Raw genomic sequence first — 23550 nt, forward strand, 5'->3', positions numbered from 1 at the left:
CACAGATGAAAGCAGGTTCACACTGAGCGCGTGACAGACGTGACAGAGTCTGGAGACGCCGTGGAGAACGTTCTGCTGCCTGCAACATCCTCCAGCATGACCGGTTTGGCGGTGGGTCAGTCATGGTGTGGGGTGGCATTTCTTTGGGGGGCCGCACAGCCCTCCATGTGCTCGCCAGAGGTAGCCTGACTGCCATTAGGTACCGAGATGAGATCCTCAGACCCCTTGTGAGACCATATGCTGGTGCGGTTGGCCCTGGGTTCCTCCTAATGCAAGACCATGCTAGACCTCGTGTGGCTGGAGTGTGTCAGCAGTTCCTGCAAGAGGAAGGCATTGATGCTATGGACTGGCCCGCCCGTTCCCCAGACCTGAATCCAATTGAGCACATCTGGGACATCATGTCTCGCTCCATCCACCAACGCCACGTTGCACCACAGACTGTCCAGGAGTTGGCGGATGCTTCAGTCCAGGTCTGGGAGGAGATCCCTCAGGAGACCATCCGCCACCTCATCAGGAGCATGCCCAGGCGTTGTAGGGAGGTCATACAGGCACGTGGAGGCCACACACACTACTGAGCCTAATTTTGACTTGTTTTAAGGACATTACATCAAAGTTGGATCAGCCTGTAGTGTGGTTTTCCACTTTCATTTTGAGTGTGACTCCAAATCCAGACCTCCATGGGTTGATAAATTGGATTTCCATTGATTATTTTTGTGTGATTTTGTTGTCAGCACATTCAACTATGTAAAGAAAAAAGTATTTAATAACATTATTTCTTTCATTCAGATCTAGGATGTGTTGTTTAAGTGTTCCCTTTATTTTTTTGAGCAGTATATATTACATAGCTGGGAACGAAGACACAAACCCATATTTACTGTTGTTTTCCAGGAGATTAACAGCTGAATAACACAAATCAAGACAAATTATTCAAAATCCGTTTATTCAAAACATGAAGACATTGTTTTGGCATGATTCTTGGATGACAATGATGAACGTACAGTGCCTTTGGAAAGTATTCAGACCTCTTGACTTATTCCACATTTTGTTACGTTACAGCCTTATTTAAAACAATTTTTTTTCTCCCATTTTACATATACATTTTAGTCATTTAGCAGACGCTCTTATCCAGAGCGACTTACAGTAGTGAATACATACATTTCATTTCATGCATTTTTGTATTTAATTATTTTTATTTTTTTTGTACTGTCCCCCCGTGGGAATCGAACCCACAACCCTGGCGTTGCACACACCATGCTGGCATTGCAAACACCATGCTCTACACGCAATACACCATAATGACAATGCGTCACTGCACAGCTATTTTCAGTTCTCTCCAGAGATGTTAAATTGGGTTCAAGTCCGGGCTCTGGCTGGGCCACTCAAGGACATTCAGAGACTTGTCCTGAAGCCACTCCTGCTTTGTCTTGGCTGTGTGCTTAGGTTCGTTGTCCTGTTGGAAGGTGAACCTTCGCCCCCAGTCTGAGGTCCTGAGTGCTCTGGAGTAGGTTTTCATCAAGGATCTCTCTGTACTTTACTCCGTTCCATCTTTCCCTACCAACTAGTCTCCCAGTCCCTGTCACTGAAAAACATCCCCACAGCATGATGCTGCCACCACTATGCTTCACCGTAGGGATGGTGCCAGGTTTCCTCCAGACGTGACGCTTGGCATTCAGGCCAAAGAGTTCAATCTTGGTTTCATCAGACCAGTGAATCTTTTTTCTCATGGTCTGAGAGTCTTTAGGTGCCTTTTGGCAAACTCCAAGCGGGGTGACATGTGCCTTTTTACTGAGGAGTGGCTTCCATCTGGTCACTTTACCATAAAGGCCTGATTGGTGGAGTGCTGCAGAGATGGTTGTCCTTCTGGAAGTTTCTCCCATCTCCACAGACAAACTCTAGAGTTCTGTCAGAGTGACCATTGGGTTCTTGGTCTCCTCCCTGGCCAAGGCCCTTCTCCCCTGATTACTTCGTTTGGCCGGGCGGCCAGCTCTAGGAAGAGCCTTGCTGGTTCCAAACTTCTTCCATTTAAGAATGATGGAGGCCACTGTGTTATTGGGGACCTTCAATGATGCAGACATTTTTTGGTAACCTTCCCCAGATCTGTGCCTCGACACAATTCTGTCTCGGAACTCTACAGACAATTCCTTCGACCTCATGGCTTGGTTTTTGCTCTGACATGCACTGTCAACTTTGGGACCTTATATAGACAGGTGTGTGCCTTTCCAAATCATGTCCAATCAATTGAATTTACCCCAGGTGGACTCTAATCAAGTTGTAGAAACATCTCAAGGATGATCAATGGAAACAGGATGCACCTGAGCTCAATTTCGAGTCTCATAGCAAAGGGTCTGAATACTTATGTAAATAAGGTGTTTTTGTTTTTTATTTTAATACATTTGCAAAAATGTCAAAAAAATGTTTTCGCTTTGTCATTGTGCGGTATTGTGTGTAGATTGCTGAGGATTTGTATTTATTTAATCAATTTTAGAATAAGGCTGTAACGTAACAAAATGTGGAAAAAGTGAAGAGGTCTGAATACTTTCCGAAGGCACTGTATATGGATGGCAATATAATGATACCCAGTGTGTGTTGTTGCTTGTGTCCTGTCCTTCAGGTGATTGAGTCTCTGGGCATCATGATCTACAAGGCGTTGGACTACGGACTGAAGGAGAGCGAGGAGCGGGAGCTGAGCCCACCCCTGGAGCAGCTCATAGACCTCATGACCAACATGGGCGAGGCCGAGAGAGACGCCTGCCCTGACGAAGGTTACGAGGCCACCGAGGAAGAGGAGGAGGCCGAAGACGACCCCATCAACAGCTGTAATGTCCGTGGCTACAGGGACATCCTGAAGGTAGGCAGCTGTTGATTGGGGGAGGGTGGTGGTTGATGATTAAAAGCCAAAATGTCACTACATGGGTGAATGGCAGGGTTAATAAGGAAATAGTAGGTTTTCTGCTGTCAAGCCATGAAGTGCAGTCAACTTCAAAATGGTGGTGATCAGCTCAGGGTTATGGTACTGGAGCCTGCAATTGTTGTAAATGTGTCTTTCCTCCAGTAGTGTTGAGACTATAATCAATACTAAATCCACCCACCATGTCCAGTAGTGTTGAGACTATAATCTATACTAGATCCACCCACCATGTCCAGTAGTGTTGAGACTATAATCTATACTAGATCCACCCACCATGTCCAGTAGTGTTGAGATTATTATCTATACTAGATCCACCCACCATGTCCAGTAGTGTTGAGATTATTATCTATACTAGATCCACCCACCATGTCCAGTAGTGTTGAGAGTATTATCTATACTAGATCCACCCACCATGTCCAGTAGTGTTGAGATTATTATCTATACTAGATCCACCCAACATGTCCAGTAGTGTTGAGACTATAATCTATGCTAGATCCACCCACCATGTCCAGTAGTGTTGAGAGTATTATCTATACTAGATCCACCCACCATGTCCAGTAGTGTTGAGACTATAATCTATACTAGATTCACCCACCATGTCCAGTAGTGTTGAGACTATAATCTATACTAGATCCACCCACCATGTCCAGTAGTGTTGAGATTATTATCTATACTAGATCCACCCACCATGTCCAGTAGTGTTGAGAGTATTATCTATACTAGATCCACCCACCATGTCCAGTAGTGTTGAGATTATTATCTATACTAGATCCACCCACCATGTCCAGTAGTGTTGAGAGTATTATCTATACTAGATCCACCCACCATGTCCAATAGTGTTGAGATTATTATCTATACTAGATCCACCCACCATGTCCAGTAGTGTTGAGATTATTATCTATACTAGATCCACCCACCATGTCCAGTAGTGTTGAGACTATAATCTATACTAGATTCACCCACCATGTCCAGTAGTGTTGAGACTATAATCTATACTAGATCCACCCACCATGTCCAGTAGTGTTGAGATTATTATCTATACTAGATCCACCCACCATGTCCAGTAGTGTTGAGAGTATTATCTATACTAGATCCACCCACCATGTCCAATAGTGTTGAGATTATTATCTATACTAGATCCACCCACCATGTCCAGTAGTGTTGAGAGTATTATCTATACTAGATCCACCCACCATGTCCAGTAGTGTTGAGACTGTTATCTATACTAGATCCACCCACCATGTCCAGTAGTGTTGAGAGTATTATCTATACTAGATCCAACTAGAATGTCCAGTAGTGTTGAGAGAACAGACATCATACTAGATCCACCCACCATGTCCAGTAGGGTTGAGAGAACAGACATCATACTAGATCCACCCAGCATGTCCAGTAGTGTTGAGAGAACAGACATCATACTAGATCCACCCAGTAGTGTTGAGAGAACAGACAACATACTAGATCCACCCAGTAGTGTTGATAGAACAGACATCATACTAGATCCACCCAGCATGTCCAGTAGTGTTGAGAGAACAGACATCATACTAGATCCACCCAGTAGTGTTGAGAGAACAGACATCATACTAGATCCACCCAGTAGTGTTGAGAGAACAGACATCATACTAGATCCACCCAGTAGTGTTGAGAGAACAGACATCATACTAGATCCACCCAGTAGTGTTGAGAGAACAGACATCATACTAGATCCACCCAGTAGTGTTGAGAGAACAGACATCATACTAGATCCACCCAGCATGTCCACTAGTGTTGAGAGAACAGAAATCATACTAGATCCACCCAGTGAGTCCTTAGATGCCCCAGTGGTGTTTACATAACTATGCAGTGGCAGGAGGACAATTTTATTTTCATTAGCATGGCCTTATTTCTATTAGAGCATATTGGATGACTGCCATTCATATTCCATTCATCCAGTTCCATTTAACATCGATAGGTTTAGGCTACTACATTATTCTAGAATTTTCCCTATACCCATCATGAGGTTGCTACAACCTAGCCTATGAATGAAAGTTTACAACGTAGGTGCACCTAGGTCGAGAGAAAAATTTGAGGTGACAGAAAGTGACATTCAATACCACCTTGCACACTCTTGCCCGCATCCAGCTGATCTAGGGTGTAATCATTAGTCTAACAGTTTCAAACGAGAGTTTCTGTTGGACAAATGAATGTATGTTTATCCCCTTTTCATTCCATTTAAGACATTTTTTTCGGAATGAATACACCCCTGATCAAGTGTAAACACAGCTCATTTTCATAGCAGCCACGTTGTGTTCCTTCTGGCATCTATGCGTTTTTCTCCTCTCACCTTTTTCCTTCACTTGTGGACTGCAATGCATAACACATCAGCTGTAGGAGACCAGGTAAAAAACACTTTCCAAGCCAAACCATATCATAACCACTACACACAGCCTACATTGTTGTCACCATATTAGCTAAAGTAACATCATAGTCAACATAGCTAATAGAACTAACGCGTTAGTAAACCCGCTACAGTCATGCAGTAACGTTACAGTGTACAGTCAGTCAGTAAGTAGTTGCACCGGCGGGCCCCGGTGACAATAAATTAGTAAAACCAAAAGCTTACCTTGACTTGGAAGATTTCCAGTGTTGTGTTGGATAGTCATAGCCAGCTAGCTAACATAGGATTTCTCTGTTTGAGCAGGGTGTTTGAGTAGGCTAAACTAGCTAGCTGCATTTTCTAGCTGTGAGTGAAACTGACAGTAAAGAAAATTGAAGAAATCACTCTCTCTCTTCCTTCTCATTCATTTTTAGCGTATGCTTTCAGTACTAGAGTCATTATCTGATCCTTTGATTGGGTGGATAACATGTCAGTTCCTGCTGCAAGAGCTCTGATAGGTTGGAGGACGTCCTCCGGAAGTTGTCTTAATTACTGTGTAAGTCTATGGAAGGGTGGGAGGACCATGAGCCACCTAGGTTTTGTATTGAAGTCAATGTACCCAGAGGAGAACAGAAGCTAGCTGTCCTCCGGCTACACATGGTGCTACCCTACAGAGTGCTGCTGAGGCTACTGTAAACCTTCATAGCAAAATAGTGTGTTTTAATCAATTATTTGGTGACATATATTTAGTATAGTTTTATCTAAAAAGGATAACTTTTTAAATGTAATTATTTTTTAAATGAAATTCACTGAGGAGGATGGTCCTACCCTTCCTCCTTTGAGGAGCCTCGACTGAACCATAGTCTTCAGCCTTCCATCCGACCCGGCCAGAGGACAGACATGACAGTGGTGAAATAATGATTCTAGAGACAGGGCCCAGGGGATGGAACCAGGTCTCCATAGCGACTGCTAGTAAGGTTATCTGAGGCTGTGGACATCTGAGCTGCCTGGGTGACAGTGTCGCTGTTGTCTTGCCAGCCCTAGTGCCTGATGGCTAGATGTCTCCTCTAATAGCTGTCATCCTCTCTATCCTCCAGTCCACTCCTCGTCTCTCCCTCTGTCTGTTGTTAACTACAGAGCCTTGCTCTAAAGGAACTGCCTACCCCTCTCTCTCCCTAACTGCCTTCTAGATGTTTCACAACATTTCAGATGTATGTTCCTATGTGATTTACAATCAGGGATCTTCTCCTATATAAGCATGACTCTTTTAAAAATGAATGGGTCAGGGCATATGAGATTATGATGCTACTGGGGAAAGACTCCCTAATACCTAATTCTCAATTTCTGCTCCAGGCTTCCTCCTCTACACAGCAGCACCATTTATCTAATGGAAATGTTGTCAATTCAGGGAATTTACTTGGTGGACAAGATTGCAGATGAGACGGCCAACCATTTTCTGTTAGAATTTCAGACGCTATATGGGATGGGAAATGCAGTGGACTACTGGTGCCAAGATCATGCCAAGAGCACCTTCTGTTCATCTCAGAGAAACAAGGACATACAGTATTTTGTAATCTGCTGTCACAAGGATACATTCTGTCATCTGCTGAATTACCATATTTACAGTATCTACAATGTTTTACTTACAGTACTACTTCTCTCTCTCTGTCTGTCTGTCTGTAGATGTGTGTGTCTCACCTCCCCAGCCCTGGCGATGCCCCCAGCCACTACCAGGCTGTGTGCCGTGCTCTCTACGCTGAGACCAGGGAGCTACGCTCCTTCCTGGAGAAGATCAAGAGTGCCAAAGAGGTGAGGCTACCTACACATCAATACGTGACCAACTGGGTTCAAACCCCCTGTCTCCTGTGTGCGACAATACTGTGCTAGTCCACTGAGCTAAAGGCTAGGAATTAGCTTGGGCAGGTAAAGAAAGTCTTCAGGTCTCAGGAAAGGTTACTCATCATGTGACCATGGTTCACCAAACCACCTCCATTTACCAATGCTCACAACACACTACACAGTACCTGACTGCATAGACCCTCAGCTTGCTTACATAGTGGTTCTGTTCCATTGTCTATAGCATACTACTTAGCATACTACTTAGCATGTATTCCCAATACATTGCTTTATCCTATGTGGTATGCTAACCAGTGTGGATATTGGAACAGCTCCGGTCTGTTTCTGGGACCTGATTGACATCTTATTCTCAGGCTCCAGTGCACATAGGACCACTAAAAGGTGAATCTGAATGGTCATTGGCATTCACCACGACACAACCTTGTACTATTAATCAGACAGACATGTAGACCAGGGACATATGTTCAGAGGTCATGTGACTGGAGAGACATTCATTCAGGAGATTAAGCAACATGACATTAAGGTGTTTCACATGCTTCAGAGAACTGATCAACATGGCACACTACATACATGTCCTGTAATGGATCCTACTGTATATCAGCTGCTGTATATCAGCTACTGTATATCAGCTGCTGTATATCAGCTGCTGTATATCAGCTACTGTATATCAGCTACTGTATATCAGCTACTGTATATCAGCCTTGAGTCAGGTGTGTGTGTGTGCATGTTACAAAGGAGAAGGAATGCAGGTTACTGTGTGTGTGTGTGTGTGTGTGTGTGCAGGTGTGTTACAGAGAAGGAATGCAGGTTACTGTGTGTGTGTGTGTATGTGTGTGTGTGTGTTACAGAGAAGGTGTGTGTGTGTGTGTGTGTGTGTGTGTGTGTTACAGAGAAGGAATGCAGGTTATTCTGTGTGTGTGTGTTCTAGTGAAACTGTCTATTACTCTGCTAAAATCAAGCAATTTGCTAAAAAAAGTAACACACACAACATAACCAGTGTGTTGGCATGGATACTTGGATTGATGTTGTACTGTAATGCTAGAGCCACAGCTGTTGTTTGTAAAACATATCCACAGCAGGAAGTCAGGATGAGACTCAGGCAGCAGTGTTGTTATCTGCCGCTGTGCCTCGCACCGAGCTGCATGCATGGATTATATTTAGCATCTCATATTTCAGGACATCCCTAACCATGTCTGCCACAGGTCATCACAGTGATGTTTACTGTGGGCTAGAATGTAATAGGGATCGACAATGTTGTGGACCGGGGACTGAGAGAGAGGAACAACAGTACATGCTGTGTGTGTGTGTGCGTGTGCGTGTGCGTGTGCGTGTGCGTGCGCGTGCGCGAGCGTGAGCGTGCGTGCGTGCGTGCGTGTAGACATGCTATCCCACCCCAGCATATGAAATGTTAAAGTAGGCCAGTAAGGAGCATTGATGGGAGTGATCTGTCTACCTCAGGGGAAGCTGCCTTGTAGTAGCTGTAGGTTTTGTTGTCAAATATTCTGCTCAGTCTTTCACCTAGCTGGGGAGCAGAGTCCACTTCTGTCTGTACAGTTCTGTAGTACAGTATTATAGGGCTTAGTTCTGTGGTGGTACCGATGTAGGATCTTAATTTGATCACCTTGTTGCAGGAGAACTTCTGAAGTTTGTATTTTCCACTTAGAAATTTCAGACTTTTCACATTTTTATCAAACCCTACAAAAATGTCCATTCATTATAATCCACATAATAATTCACATTTCCTGTTGCGGCAAGATTATTTTCCTGCTGTAGCAAACTGGCTCAAATTAAGATCCTACATCTGTACATAGGTAAACCCCTAATGCTGTTGTGAACATGTCTGCATACCTAAAGGCTTAGTTTAATGTCCCTCAATGCACTGCTGTCTGCTACAGGGTCACATGCGCTAAATCAAATCAAATGTTATTTGTCACATGTGCCGAATACCACAGGTGTAGACCTTACCGTGAAATGCCTAATTACTAGCCCTTAACCACCAATGCCGTTTTAAGAAAATAGAGTTAAGAAAATATTTACAAAATAAACTAAAGTAAAAAATAACAATAATGAGGTTATATACAGGGGGTACTGGTACCGAGACAACGTGCGGGGGTACAGGTTAGTCAAGGTCATTTGTACATGTAGGTAGAGGTAAAGTGACTATGCATAGATAATAAACAGCAAGTAGCAGCAGTGTAAAAACCAAAGGGGGGGGGGGGGGTCAATGCAAATAGTTTGGCTGGCCATTTGATTAATTGTTCAGCAGTCTTATGGCTTGGGGGTAGAACCTGTTAAGGAGCCTTTTGGTCCTAGACTTGACCCTCAGGTACCGCTTGCCATGCAGTAGCAGAGAGAACAGTCTGACTGTGGTGACTGGAGTCTTTGACACCGCCTAGGTCCTGGATGGCAGGAAGCCTGATGTACTGGGCAATAGTTCTTCCTATTGCTCAACATGACGGAGTCTCTATAGAGAATTACAGTCAGTGTGTTTAGAGTCACAGACAGAGAAGAAAATACATGTACATAGACCCACCAACCCCCCACAGTCTCAGTTGTCATATATAACCTGTGAACCCCAAAAATGTGCATCATTGAGGTCATACATTTTTCTGCAGGGTGTGCTATAGGAAAAATCTATGTGCTCAGCAAATGGAATGGTCCGCATGAACCACAGACTGGGTGCTACTCCCCAGGGACCCATCCAGCTAAGCAGCACTCCCCCTCCACAATAGTACGTCTGAAAGGAGCGAAGAAATTAGACAGTTATATAATTTACTGTTACAAAAGAGAGTGGAGAGTCTTATTATGAGGAGAGGGTAAGAGCTTAGCTATGAAGAAGGGGAGACAAGTGTCAAGCTCTGTGGTTCAGGGGGCTACAGACAGTACATCCAGTTTAGTTAGCCTATCTGGTGTATGCAACCAGATGTGAATAGGCCAGGGTGTAGTCTAGTCTACTGTATGTCTGTGTGTGTATCTATTTGTGTGTGTGTGTGTGTGTGTGTGTGTGTGTGTGTGTGTGTGTGTGTGTGTGTGTGTGTGTGTGTGTGTGTGTGTGTGTAATACCAGGAGAAGTAAGATGAGCTTTCGGCCCTGCATCATTCCCCTCCCCCACTTGTCCTCCTCTGTCTGGCAGCGAGGCAGAGATGTGTTGTCCCACAGGGGATCTAGCTAACTGCAGCTACAGGACAGCAGGCAGAGAGAGAGACCCTTTCTTTCATCACAAAGAGCTCTTTAACAGGACAGAGGGACACTATTAAAAGCATAGTTTTAGCTGAATCACCAAAGCCACTTCTGTTCCTATTTGCTCAGGGTTAAAAACTATAAGTTAGGAAAGGGATGGTATTGTGTTGGTCATACAAATGAGCACCGGGAGTTAAATCCAACATCATCTCACCCTGGACTCCTCTGCTCAGAAATTATGTCCTTTTTTAAAATGTTTGTCACCAATCATGTTGTTATTCACGGACCATGGTAAAGCTTTCTGTTTTATGTTATTACATGAAAAGGGAATATGTACCAACTGTTAATGGTAGAGAAGGCAGACACCTTAGCAAATGCCCTTCCAGTGCAGTGTGAGTTATGGCTCTGTATATCCAGTGAGAGGAGAGGCCCTGTAGTAAATCTCCTGTGAGGGGCTGTAGCAGAGAGACTCCCATGATTGCTCTATCAAACATCAGTGGGATGCAGGGTGACACCCACTCTCTCACCACAAATAACAGGGAGAGAGGGGAGGAGGAGGAGAGAGAGAGGAGGCGGCTTTCCATTCTGCTGCAGAACAGATCCCTCAGTGTCCTGTCCTCTAATGAACTCCTAAATCAGGAAGGGAAGGGATGCAGGTTGCTCACTGCTTCATTGGTTCCATCCCAATTCTCTCGAAGTACACTTGCTCATTCCTTCCCACACATTTAAAAGCAGTGGATTGGTGTTAGCATGGGCTAGCTAAGGGAGTTCCCACACTATATTTCATACAGTCATCTTGACATTGGCTAAAAGCTGTGATCTCTGCTATGCATACACTGGCAGGACCATGCTTTATTCCCTATGGCTACAATAATGATTTTCAATCACGGATGAAAATGGACTGGGCATGAGTGTGTTGGGAATGTGTGAGTGTACCATCATGATGCTAGTTGATAGGGACTTACATTTACATTTTAGTCATTTAGTAGACGCTCTTATCCAGAGCGACTTACAGTAGTGAATGCATACATTTCATTTCATGCATTTAAAAAAAAAAACAATTGTACTGGCCCCCCGTGTGAATCGAACCCATAACCCTGGCGTTGCACACACCATGCTCTACCAACTGAGCCTCAGGTGGCAGGTTGTCAGGCTGCGAAGGCTCTTGTTAACTGTCATTGATAATGGAATCGTATTGATTTGTGGGTGTGACTGATAGCAGGGCCAGTTGCCTGTCCTCATGCTGTGGTATTCAATGAACTTGATTAACATCTCATTTCAACATGAAAGGATGAAATCTGTGGCTTTGAGGTCAGTTACTTTATTCAACGTCCTAAGCAATTTCTATCTCAATATCAAGTCATTTCTGGGTAACAATTAAGTACCTTGTTGTTATTGTTTTCAATTAAAATGGTCAAAAAGAAACAGAAATAGTTTCTTAGCAAACAGCAATTTCTCAAGCAAGAATTTTGCTAGGACTGTTAGAGTGGGGAAGGGAAAACTGAAAACTAGCTGTTATTGCCAGAGAGGTTTGGAACTATCTTTTGATGTCACCAGGCAGGCCAAAATTAAATCACACAAAAACAGACTGAAATTTCAAACACTAAAAGGGCATTATCATTATTTTCACAATTACACAGTATTATTCCAACCTCATAGTGTGGAAATATATATAAAACACAGGAAAATCACGATGTTTGACTGCACTGGGCCTTTAAACTCACATTTAAGCTCTGAGTGCTCATCTCTTTCTCACTCTGATCCCCCCATCTCTCTCTCTCTCTCTCTTTCATCTCTCTCTCGTAGAATCTTCAGAAGATGGGTGGCGAGCCATCTGAGGATCCCAGCAGAGACCTAAATGAGCTCCAGAATGCAGACTGGGTAGGTGACCAGCTCCTTATCACAAGCCTCACACAGACCCTTTTACCTGGCAACACCCTTCTCTGACACCCTTATGTGACACCCTTAAGACAGGTTTCCCAGACTCATATTAAACCTACTCTTGGACTAGCATGTTTGTAGCCCAGGAGTATCTAGGCTTCATCTGGGTCTGGAAATTGGCCCTATAAGTGTTAAATCATTAGATGAGTACTGTGTTGCTATATGATTTCTGTCCCCCTGCATCCCCCAGGCTAAGTTCTGGATGCAGGTGATGGGAGACCTGCGGAACGGGGTGAAGCTGAAGAAGGTCCAGGAACGCCAGTACAACCCTCTGGCCATCGAGTTCCAGCTCACGCCCTACGAGATGCTCATGAATGACATCCGCTCCAAACGCTACAATCTACGCAAGGTCATGGTAAGACTGTCAGGCGTCTTAAAAGCATGGCTTGTTGCTTATATGTAGTTATGCTCTCTCTTAATCTGTGTGTGTGTGTGTGTGTGTGTGTGTGTGTGTGTGTGTGTGTGTGTGTGTGTGTGTGTGTGTGTGTGTGTGTGTGTGTGTGTGTGTGTGTGTCCTTGCACCTCCAGGTAAACAACGACATACCACCAAGGTTGAAGAAGAGCGCCCATGAGGTCATCCTAGACTTCATCCGGTCCAGACCTCCTCTCAACCCTGTGAGTGCACAGCCTATAGAAACAACAGATATACTTTACATCGACTAGCAACCTCCTTGGTGTTGGAATGGTGGTGGGCTGAACCATAGAGATACAACTCTGTTCTGTCTCTTCGGACTGAACAGAGTACCATAGAATGAAATAAGAAGACAGCTATTAGCTATGTATGTAAAGTATATCTCTTATCTATGTGGGCTGTACAGTCATAGGGTTTAGAGAGGAGAACATGGGACATTTTCTCTCCTAATCCTGTTAATGTACAGTACTGTATAATACATGTACTATATACTATACGATAGTACATTCTATGGTACCTGCCCCACTTTCCTCACATTCTGGTGTCTTCTAGTCTTGCCATGCCATCCTTCCAAGTCTCGTTCATCACTGGAGGAAGCCTGGGAATTGGTGCTAGGGGTCTCCACTTTCCATTTGAACCTCAAGCCACTGAAACCATCTTTAGTCTAAGAAAGAGTTTTTTATATCCCAAAAGAAATAGAGGTAGTTCAGGTTTTGGGGTTCTGGGGTATGATTATACTGATTGGAATGAGGGGTGATTGATAGATACTCAGATCATCTACTACTGGAGCTGTACATCAATGCTCACTGCCCCAGCCTCTCTGCCCCAGCCTCTCTGCCCCAGCCTCTCTGCCCCAGCCTCTCTGCCCCAGCCTCACTGCCCCAGCCTCACTGCCCCAGCCTCTCTGCCCCAGCCTCTCTGCCCCAGCCTCTCTGCCCCAGCCTCACTGCCCCAGCCTCTCTGCCCCAGCCTCACTGCCCCAGCCTCAGTAATGAGAGGAGCGGTACTGACAGTCAAGAGTTATTGTTACAAAGTGACAGTGATATTAACGGTACAGTGACAGTGATATTAACGGTACAGTGATATTAACGGTACAGTGACAGTGATATTAACGGTACAGTGACAGTGATATTAACGGTACAGTGACAGTGATATTAACGGTACAGTAACAGTGATATTAACAGTACAGTGACAGTGATATTAACGGTACAGTGACAGTGATATTAACGGTACAGTAACAGTGATATTAACAGTACAGTGACAGTGATATTAACGGTACAGTGACAGTGATATTAACAGTAAAGTGACAGTGATATTAACGGTACAGTGACAGTGATATTAACGGTACAGTGACAGTGATATTAACGGTACAGTGACAGTGATATTAACGGTACAGTGACAGTGATATTAACTGTACAGTGACAGTGATATTAACGGTACAGTGACAGTGATATTAACATTACAGTGACAGTGATATTAACGGTACAGTGACAGTGATATTAACGGTACAGTAACAGTGATATTAACGGTACAGTGACAGTGATATTAACGGTAAAGTGACAGTGATATTAACAGTAAAGTGACAGTGATATTAACGGTACAGTGACAGTGATATTAACAGTAAAGTGACAGTGATATTAACGGTACAGTGACAGTGATATTAACGGTACAGTGACAGTGATATTAACAGTACAGTGACAGTGATATTAACGGTACAGTAACAGTGATATTAACAGTAAAGTGACAGTGATATTAACGGTACAGTGACACTGATATTAACAGTACAGTGACAGTGATATTAACGGTACAGTGATATTCAGAATGCACTCCCAGGACTTCTACTTCAACAACAAATGTTGTTTTGGTTCCAAATAATCCATAGTTATATTCAAATAGCTTCGTTTTGTTCGTGCGTTCAGGTCACTATCCGAAGGGTGACGCGCGAGTGCATTTCGTGACAAAAAAATTCTAAATATTCCATTACCGTACTTAGAAGCATGTCAAACGCTGTTTAAAATCAATTTTTATGCTATTTTTCTTGTAAAATAGCGATAATATTCCAACCGGGAAACGTTGTATTCATTCAAAGGCTGAAAGAAAAAAATGGAGTAGTCTCGTGACCGCGCATCTCCAGTGTCACTGTTCCCAGGCTGACCACTCACAAACTCTGCTGCTGTTCTTTGCCCAGAGACAGCAGACACCCCATTCCACTTTCAGGTGGCTTTAGAGAGCCGATGGAAGCCTTAGAAAATGTCACGTTACAGCACAGATGCTGTATTTTTGATAGAGATGCAACAGAGGGACAACAAATTGTCAGACAGGGCACTGCCATATGGCAGGTTTTGGCCTGCCATATGAGTTCTGTTATACTCACAGACACCATTCAAACAGTTTTAGAAAATTTAGAGTGTTTCTATCCAAATCGACTAATTATATGCATATTCTAGTTTCTGGGCAAGAGTAGTAACCAGATTAAATCGGGTACGTTTTTTATCCAGCCGTGAAAATACTGCCACCTATCCCAAAGAAGTTAACAGTAAAGTGACAGTGATATTAACAGTACAGTAACAGTGATATTAACGGTACAGTGACAGTGATATTAACGGTAATGTGACAGGGATATTAACGGTAAAGTGACAGTGTCGTTAAGGTTTAGGAGGCAGCGGCGAAAGGCCTGATGTACATAACGCTGATGCCCATAACTCAGTGTGATTGCATGTATGTATCTGCGTGTGTGTGCATGTGTGTGTGCGTGCGTTTGTGTGTGTAGGCAGCAGCCAGGAAGCTGAAGCCCCAGCCCCAGGTTCCTCCCACCCTGCACGAGAGGATCCTGGATGAGATCAAATCTGAGAGGAAACTGAGACCTGTCTCTCCTGATGTGATCCGTAGGAGCAGGCTGGGTGAGGGACACCTCTCTATGTCTTTCTCTCTCTCTCTCTGTCTCTCTGTCTCTCTGTCTCTCTTTCTCTCTCTCTATGTCTTTCTCTCTCTCTTTCTCTCTCTCTCTTTCTCTCTCTCTCTCTTTCTTTCTCTCTCTCTCTCTTTCTTTCTCTCTCTCTTTCTTTCTCTCTCTCTCTCTCTCTCTCTCTCTCTTTCTTACTCTCTCTCTCTCTCTCTCTCTCTCTGTCTCTCTCTCTCTTTCTCTCTCTCTGTCTCTCTCTCTCTGTCTCTCTCTCTCTTTCTCTCTCTCTTTCTCTCTCTCTGTCTCTCTCTCTCTTTCTTTCTTTCTTTCTTTCTTTCTTTCTTTCTTTCTTTCTTTCTTTCTTTCTTTCTTTCTTTCTTTCTTTCTTTCTTTCTTTCTTTCTTACTCTCCCTCTCTCTCTCACACACACAAACACACACAATCACACTCATTGTGAGAAGATGAGGTATGTTGTGATTATGCACATTCACGGGTGCTGGGCATTGGCATGAATGAAAGACACAAGGTGAATCATACTTTCTTTCATTGATTTGAACGATGCTTCCACCCAGCCAAGTTATTGTTCTTGGATGCCTGTGCTGTTTGGCGTTACAGCTCTGTTTGTAGTACAACTTAAACATACACCTTGTCTGTGCTGTTTGGCGTTACAGCTCTGCTTGTAATACAACTTAAACATACATCTTGTCTGGTGTTATGCTAAGTGTCTGTATTGACTATAACCAAACCAAACCTTAGAATCTGAAGAGAGAATGTATTTTATTTAGTTATTATGTTAATGATTTCTCACCATTGGCTATGCACTTTCTACTGACTACGTTCATCATTGTACATTTCCTAACATACTGAACTGCACTATGGACAGCTGCCAGACATGTCGGCAGATGATGTCTTTCTTCTTGCTTACTTAATATATATCTTCTGCCCGTATTCCTCCTATGGATGGCTTAATAACTCTGTAACGCCATCATTGTTTCTCTTGCAGTAATTCGGCCTCTTAGCATGTCTCAAAGTTTTGACTTGTCAGGTAAAGATCTGTCCGGTTACCTGGCTGTTTCTTTACGTCTCTATCTATCGTGGTTGTTGTCCATCTGCCCAAGCTAGAGCATATTAATGCTCTCATCTCATGCTTCTTCATGCTTCCGTGGTGGTGTTGATGGTTGGCTTGGTTGGCTCTGCACCGCAGCAGTGTGCTCTCTGGTTGTGACGTCATGATGTCAGACACTGGTCAGGATGAGAACTGTCAAGCGCAGAAGGGAGGTTGATGGCTGCCTTCACATCAGCAACTCACTCATAGACAACCTCAGCATATCTTTCAATCGTTCTGAACCTTAGTTCAATTCTTATGACACTTGTTTTTGAATCTCCACATGGAATGTGAAAGGGCTTAATGATCTACTCAGACTAAGCCCAGGGATAATGTTAAGTTAGATGTAGCCTTACATACCGTAGACAGTTGTGAAAAAGACTAAGGTAGATGTGACTCAAACAGGCCAACGGTTTTATTCGCTGCCTGTCGCTACAGTACATCTCTGATAATGAACTATTTCTCGAAGGCACACTTGCTGACGTCAAAAGCAGCTGTTTTTCTGCATCTCCACACAGCTGGTGCTCATTGTTCTCAGTCCCTCAGGAGGAATTGTAAAACAGTATTTTCCTTGTCTAAATGCTTGAGTAATGCTCACTTCAAATTAAAAAAAAATCTGGGATTAGTCAAAACTAATTAGATCTTCCTACATTTTTCTCTAGTCTATCGTTGCGCTTGGGTTGTAACCGTACAGTATGTTAAAAACATATTTGATATTGATAAAAGTCAGTAGCCTATAGCCAGTAGAGACAACAGAGCTCCTGCCTTTCAAACTCCCACTGAATAATCTATTAATAGAATTCTGCTTCTGGGCCTTTTTCTTTTCCATACTAAAACAAATCAGGGAAAGAGTTGCCTTAGCTAAAGGACTCCATTACTCAGAAGTTCTCATTACAAACAACCAAGACGTGCATAACTACCTTCCTCGGTTTTCTAGAAAATGACGGTCCTCCTCACACAAAGCAGTTGTTCATCTTGGAAAGTGAGTCTGCAGAATTTAATCAGAGGTGGGATCAGAGAGCAGCGTAGACAGGAGCTGTCGGGACACACACACGCACACACACACACACACACACACACACACACACACACACACACACACACACACACACACACACCTGTCGGCTCCCAGCTCTATTCAACACAAAAAAAGCACATTCTCACAAAAACATCAGTGTACCTCCAACATCGCCTGCATTGGTCACTTAGCACTTCTGAATAACTTACAGTATATGGCTGTTTTTAAAACAGATTAGAAGAGGATACCTTCTGTTTTATAAGGTTGTACTGCAGTGGTTGTCATCACATCCTCTAGTGAGATAGATAGCCAATGAATTTACATTGGCGACACTGAAAATAATTTCTAATAATCTACAATCTTACTCTTTTATATGTCAACACTTCCTGTTGTGGGCGGGTATCTGAACTTTGACAAGTCTGATTGGCTGTGCTTGACATTTCTCCCACTGATCCCAGCGTCTTTCATCACATCAGAGGCAATTTTACCCTTTGCTCATCCATGGCTACTAGTTGGTTAAATTTATTGTTGTGAAGCTTTAATGTGTGTGTGTATTATGTGTATGTGTTTGTGCGTGCATACGTGAGTGTGTATGTGATGGTTGGCTATCTGAACTTCATTGCAGCTGGTTACTTATCCCCTTACTTTGTGGGCAGATTCTCCAATACCAATACTCACTGAGAGATAGAGTTCTGTAGTCAAACGACAGGCTATGTTTGGGGACGGGGATAAACCATTAGTACAGTCTGGCCTATCATCTTTAAGGAAGTGTTCCCTTTTAGGTGGAGGCATATACTACAGCACTCCACAGTTGATCCTTACACGTCAAGGTAAAGTATGTGGAGTGGTTTGGCTCTGTTTATGTGACTAGCAACTTGTGTGCTGCAACACATAATGTTAGTCCTGTTTTGTTTGTCTGCCTATTTGGCTGTATCCTAACACTACTGCTTATGCCCCGACTAAAATAGACTGAACTATACTATATCGACAAATATAGTTTACAGAAACCAGTGCTTTACAATGTTTTTACTTTTGACTGACACTGAGCATAGTGCCACAAATGGTGGATGTTTGATCCGCTCTAGTTTAAACCTGGATCCTAGGACCAGTCTTCTCCCAGGCAGGCAAATGGTGGATGTTTGATCCGCTCTAGTTTAAACCTGGATCCTAGGACCAGTCTTCTCCCAGGCAGGCAAATGGTGGATGTTTGATCCGCTCTAGTTTAAACCTGGATCCTAGGACCAGTCTTCTCCCAGGCAGGCAAATGGTGGATGTTTGATCCGCTCTAGTTTAAACCTGGATCCTAGGACCAGTCTTCTCCCAGGCAGGCAAATGGTGGATGTTTGATCCGCTCTAGTTTAAACCTGGATCCTAGGACCAGTCTTCTCCCAGGCAGGCAAATGGTGGATGTTTGATCCGCTCTAGTTTAAACCTGGATCCTAGGACCAGTCTTCTCCCAGGCAGGCAAATGGTGGATGTTTGATCTGCTCTAGTTTAAACCTGGATCCTAGGACCAGTCAGTCTTCTCCCAGGCAGGCAGGTTTAGAAGCTCCAGGACAGCAGTAAAGGAGGAGGGCCTTGGCCTCCCACTGAGGTAATGAGCTCATATTTTAGCTTTTTCCAGAAGAGGTATTCACATTCTCACTGCGTGGTCCTTTTCACAGAGAGGGAGAGAAAGTGAGAGAGCGAGAGAAAGAGAGAGAAAGAAAGAGAGCGAGAGGGAGAGAGCCTGGCAATGCCTCAAAGCATCCACAGATCAGATCGGCCTCTGCTACTGATCATCTGCTGTTTCCAGCACTCTCCTCTCCATCCCTTCCTCCGTCACCCCCTCCCTCCCTATTTTATTTATCTTTTTCTTGGGGGGAGAAGTTGTCAATGAGGCTAGGAGGGAGGGAGTCAGCTAGGGTTAGGGTTTCATTAGAATCCTGCTCATTCGAGGTCTTAAAGGGTCATGAAAGTAGAATCCATGTTGTGTGTGTCTAACACCAGGCTGCTTCTCCGTCTCTCCTCAACTCACACTTCCTCCTCCCTACCGCTGGTGTGTTCCCCTCGGGTCTGTTCAGGACGGTGCAATTTTACCGAACACTAAAATAGAAATGTATCACATAGAACAGATATGTTTGTCTGTCATGTGGAGCTGGGAATTCTGTTCCCAGCTCTATTCATGACATTTCTATCTGCAGGGTTCAGTATAGTTAGCTACGTTGCATACTGCTGAAATCACCCCTGGGTATTTGAGCTGTCCTCTGTCTGATCAGTCTTCTTGTGACAACCTCTCTGTCCAGATGTGTCCAGCCCTGATGGCCGCAGGAAGACTTCCAGCACCATGACCCTCAGCAGTCTGTCCAATGGAGGGCCAGGGACACCAGGGGGTGGAGCCCAGGCCCTATGTCAGAGGAAGAGGCTGAAAGCACCTACCTTGTCAGAACTGGACAGCTCCGACTCTGACGTTAGTGTGTGTGTGTATGTGTGTGTGCTCGCATGTGCATTTGTCTGTGTGTGTGTGTGTGTGTGTGTGTGTGTGTGTGTGTGTGTGTGTGTGTGTGTGTGTGTGTGTGTGTGTGTGTGTGTGTGTGTGTCTTCAGGTAGTTGACATCAGTATACAATTGAAGTCGGAAGTTTACATACACTTAGGTTGGAGTCATTAAAACTCGTTTTTCAACCACTCCACAAATTTCTTGTTGACAATCTATAGTTTTCGCAAGTTGGTGAGGACATCTACTTTGTGCATGACACAAGTAATTTTTCCAAAAATTGTTTATAGACAGATTATTTCACTTATAATTCACTATATCACAATTCCAGTGGGTCAGAGGTTTACATACACTAAGTTGACTGTGCCTTTAAACAGCTTGGAAAATTCCAGAAAATTATGTCATGGCTTTAGAAGCTTCTGTTAGGCTAATTGACATAATTTGAGTCAATTGGAGGTGTACCTGTGAATGTATTTCAAGGCCTACCTTCAAACTCAGTGCCTCTTTGCTTGACATCATGGGAAAATGAAAAGAAATCAGCCAAGACCTCAGAAAAGAATTGTAGACCTCCATAAGTCTGGTTCATCCTTGGGAGCAATTTCCAAATGCCTGAATGTACCACGTTCATCTGTACAATCAATAGTGCACAAGTATAAACACCATGGGACCACGCAGTCATCATACCGCTCAGGAAGGAGACGCATTCTGTCTCCTAGAGATGAACGTACTTTGGTGCGAAAAGTGCAAATCAATCCCAGAACAACAGCAAAGGACCTTGTGAAGATGCTGTTGGAAACAGGTACAAAAGTAACTATATCCACAGTAAAACAAGTCCTATATTGACATAACCTGAAAGGCCGCTCAGCAAGGAAGAAGCCACTGCTCCAAAACCGCCATAAAAAAGCCAGACTACGGTTTGTAACTGCACATGGGGACAAAGATCCTACTTTTTGGAGAAATGTCCTCTGGTCTGATGAAACGAAAATATAACTGTTTGGCCATAATGACCATCATTATGTTTGGAGGAAAATGGGGGAGGCTTGCAAGCCAAAGAACACCATCCCGACCGTGAAGCACGGGGGTGGCAGCATCATGTTGTGGGGGTGCTTTGCCGTAGGAGGGACTGATAAACTTCACAAAATAGATGGCATCATGAGGCAGGAAAATTATGTTGAGATATTGAAGCAACATCTCAAGGCATCAGTCAGGAAGTTAAAGCTTGGTCGCAAATGGGTCTTCCAAATGGACAATGACCCCAAGCATACTTCCAAAGTTGTGGCAAAATGGCTTAAGGAAAACAAAGTCAAAGTATTGGAGTGGCCATCACAAAGCCCTGACCTCAATCCTATATAAAATTTGTGGGCAGAACTGAAAAAGCGTGTGTAAGCAAGGAGGCCTACAAACCTGACTCAATTACACCAGCTCTGCCAGGAGGAATGGGCCAATAATTCACCCAATTTATTGTGGGAAGCTTGTGGAAGGCTACCCGAAACGTTGGACCCAAGTTAAACAATTTAAAGGCAATGCTACCAAATACTAATTGAGTGTATGTAAACTTCTGATCCACTGGGAATGTGATGAAAGAAATAAAAGTTGAAATAAATCATTCTCTCTACTATTATTCTGACATTTCACATTCTTAAAATAAAGTGGTGATCCTAACTGACCTAAGACAGGGAATTTTTACTTGGATTAAATGTCAGGAATTGTGAAAAACTGAGTTTGAATGTATTTGGCTAAGGTGTATGTAAACCTCCGACTTCAACTGTACATCCTACAGCACTGCTCTCTGTTGTTCCCCCTACAGGATGACATCACCATTGGGGGTCGAAGGTCAGCCAGTAGCTCCAGTGTCTCTACATCGGTGGTAGATGACACATCTCCAGAGTCTGTACTGGGCAGGAAGAGTGAGTTGACCAGAAGGCCATAGTTAGGGTTGGGGTTAGTGTTCAACCAGGGTGTGGACATGAAGCTAGGGTTTATTTATTTTGTGGTATCCAATTGGTAGTTACAGTCTTGTCTCATCGCTGCAACTCTCGTACGGACTCGGGAGAGGCGAAAGTCGAGAGCCGTGCGTCCTCCGAAACACAACCCCGCCAAGCCGCACTGCTTCTTGACACAATGCCCGCTTAACCTGTTAACCTGGAAGCCAGCCACACCAATGTGTTGGAGGATCACTGTACACCTGGCGACTGTGACAGCGTGCATTGTGCCCGGCCCGCCACAGGAGTTGCTAGTGCACGATGGAACAAGAACATTCCTGCCGGCCAATCCCGGATGACGCTGGGCCAATTGTGTGCCGCCCCATGGCTCTCCCGGTCGCGGCCGGCTGCGACAGAGCCTGGACTCAATCCAGGATCTCTAGTGGCACAGCTAACACTGAGATGCAGTTCCTTAGACCACTGCGCCACTCGGGAGGCGATGAAGCTATGGTTAAGGTTATCATGGAGATCCTAGAATTCTATATGTAATTCTATGCTTTCACAGCTCTCAGCTGTTCACCTGACAGCTCTTCTATGCTGAGACTAATGCTGTCAAAGAGAGTGTTCTCAGTCAACTTAACTGGTAATATAAGGGTTACAGTACTACAGAAAGGTATATCACACATATCCTCTCTCCCCCCACCCCCAGCTCCACCCATGTTCCTGCCCATCTCCTCCACCCCCCAGCCTGAGAGACGGCAGGCCCCCCAGAGGAGACACTCCATTGAGAAGGAAACGCCCACCAATGTACGGCAGTTCATACCCCCATCCAGACAGAGCTCCAAGTCTCTGGTGAGTAACAGAAGAGAACAAGGAAAAGAGAAGAGTTTATCAATCTGGAGAAAATGAGCACATTGGAGATTTTGGTTCCTGAATAATGTGTCAGTTTGTCTTGTGTTCATCAGCCTCCATCTTCTTTCTGTTAGGTGATGTAAGATGCTCCTAACACCCCACCTCCAATCCCCCCACCTCTTCTCCCCCACACACCCCTGACCACCCCCTCTTCCATACACCTCTATAACCCCTGTCCTCCCCCTCTTCCATACACCTCTATAACCCCTGTCCTCCCCCTCTTCCATCCACCTCTATAACCCCTGTCCTCCCCCTCTTCCATCCACCTCTAAAACCCCTGTCCTCCCCCTCTTCCATCCACCTCTATAACCCCTGTCCTCCCCCTCTTCCATCCACCTCTATAACCCCTGTCCTCCCCCTCTTCCATCCACCTCTATAACCCCTGTCCTCCCCCTCTTCCATCCACCTCTACAACCCCTGTCCTCCCCCTCTTCCATACACCTCTACAACCCCTGTCCTCCCCCTCTTCCATACGCCTTTATAACCCCTGTCCTCCCCCTCTTCCATACACCTCTACAACCCCTGACCTCCCCCTCTTCCATACGCCTTTATAACCCCTGTCCTCC

General features: G+C 44.3%; 1 protein-coding gene across 5 annotated transcripts in view; it reads left to right on the top strand.

The window, feature by feature from the left end:
• LOC115177537 (protein spire homolog 1) overlaps positions 1–23550 on the top strand; it is a 57660-nt gene that overhangs the window by 22887 nt on the left and 11223 nt on the right. For 2 of the 5 annotated variants that reach the window (XM_029738420.1, XM_029738415.1), the window contains exons 3-13: positions 2612–2848; positions 6945–7070; positions 12105–12179; positions 12430–12594; positions 12768–12854; positions 15422–15551; positions 16557–16598; positions 18459–18506; positions 19962–20125; positions 21958–22057; positions 22782–22924. In XM_029738420.1, coding sequence (XP_029594280.1) covers positions 2612–2848; positions 6945–7070; positions 12105–12179; positions 12430–12594; positions 12768–12854; positions 15422–15551; positions 16557–16598; positions 18459–18506; positions 19962–20125; positions 21958–22057; positions 22782–22924 — 1317 coding nt within the window. The remainder of the gene's footprint in view (positions 1–2611; positions 2849–6944; positions 7071–12104; positions 12180–12429; positions 12595–12767; positions 12855–15421; positions 15552–16556; positions 16599–18458; positions 18507–19961; positions 20126–21957; positions 22058–22781; positions 22925–23550) is intronic. The other 3 variants (XM_029738417.1, XM_029738416.1, XM_029738418.1) reach the window with 3 other exon arrangements.

Source organism: Salmo trutta, chromosome 37 (assembly GCF_901001165.1).
Source record: "Salmo trutta chromosome 37, fSalTru1.1, whole genome shotgun sequence".
In the NCBI taxonomy this organism is placed as follows: domain Eukaryota; kingdom Metazoa; phylum Chordata; class Actinopteri; order Salmoniformes; family Salmonidae; genus Salmo; species Salmo trutta.